The sequence below is a fragment of the Sinocyclocheilus rhinocerous genome, unplaced genomic scaffold, assembly GCF_001515625.1.
Source record: "Sinocyclocheilus rhinocerous isolate Xijiao unplaced genomic scaffold, SAMN03320098_v1.1 scaffold720, whole genome shotgun sequence".
In the NCBI taxonomy this organism is placed as follows: domain Eukaryota; kingdom Metazoa; phylum Chordata; class Actinopteri; order Cypriniformes; family Cyprinidae; genus Sinocyclocheilus; species Sinocyclocheilus rhinocerous.
The window spans coordinates 380,899-384,114 of NW_015653468.1; the positions used below are offsets into that span (position 1 = coordinate 380,899).

Below are 3,216 nucleotides of genomic sequence, written 5' to 3' on the forward strand. Positions count from 1 at the left end.
CAAGGTGTAGAAAAGAGGATGAATCAAAACCGATACTTATGTCCCTTGCCGGTGTCCCTGCCCGGTGGAGTCGCAAGGTAGAGTCGATGGTCTTTACACTCTTCGGTCTTCACACAAGGAGGCATTCACACGAGGGCTGCCGCGACCGCTGCCACGGTATACTAAACTTTTTTATACCTGTTTGACAAAACGGAAATTGAATTCAGCTGAACACACTTTACTGTTTATCACAACAAAGGGCTAAGCAAGTGCATGACACTGACAAGGTATGCGATAGAGTACGAGACCAAAATAAACTTCAGCACGTCTCAACACAGTAAACAAAACAAGCGTTTCCTAGCAACGACAACTGCACTAAACACTAATGAGACAAGAAATGAATACACTTACGATATGCTTTTAACTTCCGCTGATTGACTGCTTTTCTCAAAGAGTATTTCTTTACACTGTCTTTTGCTAGCGCTTGAACACACTTTACTTTTATCACAACAAAGGGCTAAGCAAGCGCACTATACTGACAATGTATGCGATAGATTACGAGACCAAACGCAACTTCAGCATGTCTCAACACAGTAAACAAAACAAGCCAGTAAAGTAAACAAAACATTAACTAATGGAACCTTATTGTAAAGTGTTACAATTATTTGTTATTAAAGCATATACGTTCACAAAAACACTATTAAATTAAACAGAAAAGCAAGCAGGTGTGCATGATTTGGCATGGCAGCCAATACAAATAATTAATAATCATTTCCTTACCTAAACATTCACAAAAACACTGTTAAATTAAACAGAAAAGCAAGCAGGTGTGCATGATTTGGCATGGCAGCCAATACAAATAATTAATAATGATTTCCTTACCTAAATCCTGCGTTTGGAACAGGCTCCGTTGCAGAATCACATCCCTCTGTGCTTCTGAAATTATTATCTTTTTATATATAGTGTAGTAGTTAGCTATCTCTGTGTCGTACGTGGCCGCCTGTCAAGCATGAAAAACACAAGTTTTATTTTGAATTCTGAATATATTATCGTATACAGCATGCACAGAGCGCTCACTTTAAATTTATTAAAAACTGTGACTCATTCATCAAGATCTCACAAAGTTCTGTTTTAACCAATGAATGTGACCACACAATGAAACGGTGACTGGAGCGGTGAGTGCGTGGATTCCAACCTAAACACCTCTGATTGGCCATTGCGTTGTAGAAACCAACAGATATGTCTGTGATTGGCTACATTGCTCACCTCTGCTAAAATGCATTATAAAATAATTTGACGCTTTCCAAAGCAGAAGGGCAGATACACTGTATTGTTTGCCAAATCTATTTCGCTATGCTATTATTGCGAAAAAAACATATCCTAGACCAGGAGTTATGGGCAGCTTTTCCATCTAAAAGCAATCAGTTAGACTATTATACACACTAAACTAAAGTCCGAATGTCCCCCTTGTCCGTAGAGGGGGCACAGAGATGTCCGTGGGGGGGCTGTGAGAGACGTTTTCCCGCATTTTCTCTCAGTGAGATGCGGAAACAGATGTCTGTATGTTAATGCACTGTGTGTATTGTCTGTCTCAGAAGATCAAAGTATCTGAGTTTCTTTTATCCTTACATATATTTTTATAATAATATAATTAAACATTAAAAAAGTATATATATACAAATATTATTGCTCTTTGAAATAACCATTTTGTTTCATTCAGCATCATTACTCCAGTCTTCAGTGTCATTGCTCCAGTCCAGTTTACTGCAGTTCACAGTTGTGCTCAATGTTTCTTTGATGAATTGAAAGTTCAAACGCACAGCATTTATTTGAAATATAAGTCTTCTTTAACTGTTTAAATGTCTTTACTGTCACTTTTGATTAATTTAATGTGTCCTTGCTGAATAATTAATTTCTATTTATTTCTAAGCTATATAGAATCACCCACTCATGCTAGTAATGGTAATGGCATAAAATGTCTGCTTTTGTTGTGTTTGTGAATGTAAATCGCAGGTTGACGGTGCACGCTGAGTGTCCGATGCATCTTGAAGATTTCCCCATGGACTTCCACTCCTGTCCTCTCAAATTCGGCAGCTGTGAGTAACAGCATGGAGTGTCTTGCTTGTAATGATTGATTTAAACTTTCAAACAATCATCTGCAAAGTTTTAATTGTGGCCCCCACTGAAATCATTCCTACAGATGCTTACACAACAACGGAAGTGACGTACACCTGGACAAAGAACGCATCCAATTCTGTGGTGGTAGAAGAGGAAAGCTCTAGATTAAACCAGTATGACCTGCTGGGACAAACTGTGGGCAACGAAACCATCAGATCCAGCACTGGTGAGTCAAGATACTTACAGATTGATGGATATGGTTTCATTATATTAAAAAAAACAAGCAAAAGATTTTTCAAGGATGCTTCCAAAGTCAATCACATGTATTTGAAACAACATGACAGTAAGTAAATGATGAAAGAAGTTACATTTTTGGTTAAGTTTGTCCTCAAACAAAAGCTCTGAAAGCCCCAGAGACTAAACAGACACGTTGGATAAATATACAAGGATGATTTTGAAGAATTGTCTGATGTCACGGCAGATTTGTCCTTCTTTCTATCATAGTTTATCAAGCACACATTCGTTCTGTTCTGCTAAATCTGCTGTGTGCTTTAACACGATCTCTGGGCAAGACTCAACAAACCCTGCCTGTCACTTCCTGTGGTTCGCTCTCGCTGTCTTTCTCTCTCTCTCATGCACATCTTTGGTTTGCAGTGACATTTCTTGCGTGTTGGCATTTGGTAGCTCAGTAAAGCGAACATATCCTCAATGTGGGGTGAGATCAAGGCCAGAGCACATACAAGATATTCCACTTCAGTTGAGCACAGGGACTGTACAACAACAACACCCAAAAGACGCACCTCATGTCATGTTTACAACATTATCTTTACAAATGGATAGCATATTCACAGCTTATAAGAAATTAAAGACATTCTGGATTTTATTCTTGCTCAACAGTAATGATAAACACATATGCGATTATTAAAGGGGTCATATGATGCGATTTCAAGTTTTCCTTTCTCTTTGGAGTGTTACAAGCTCTTGGTGCATAAAGAAGATCTGTAAAGTTGCAAAGACTAAAGTCTCAAATCCAAAGAGATATTCTTTATAAAAGTTAAGAGTCAACCACGCCTACCTAAAATGGCTCGTTCTAACACGCCCCCACATGTCTATGTCACT

General features: G+C 38.4%; 1 protein-coding gene across 1 annotated transcript in view; it reads left to right on the top strand.

Moving 5' to 3' along the window:
• LOC107716031 (gamma-aminobutyric acid receptor subunit alpha-2-like) overlaps positions 1 to 3,216 on the top strand; it is a 72,498-nt gene that overhangs the window by 46,627 nt on the left and 22,655 nt on the right. The window contains exons 6-7 of the mRNA XM_016522344.1: positions 1,993 to 2,075; positions 2,180 to 2,323. Coding sequence (XP_016377830.1) covers positions 1,993 to 2,075; positions 2,180 to 2,323 — 227 coding nt within the window. The remainder of the gene's footprint in view (positions 1 to 1,992; positions 2,076 to 2,179; positions 2,324 to 3,216) is intronic.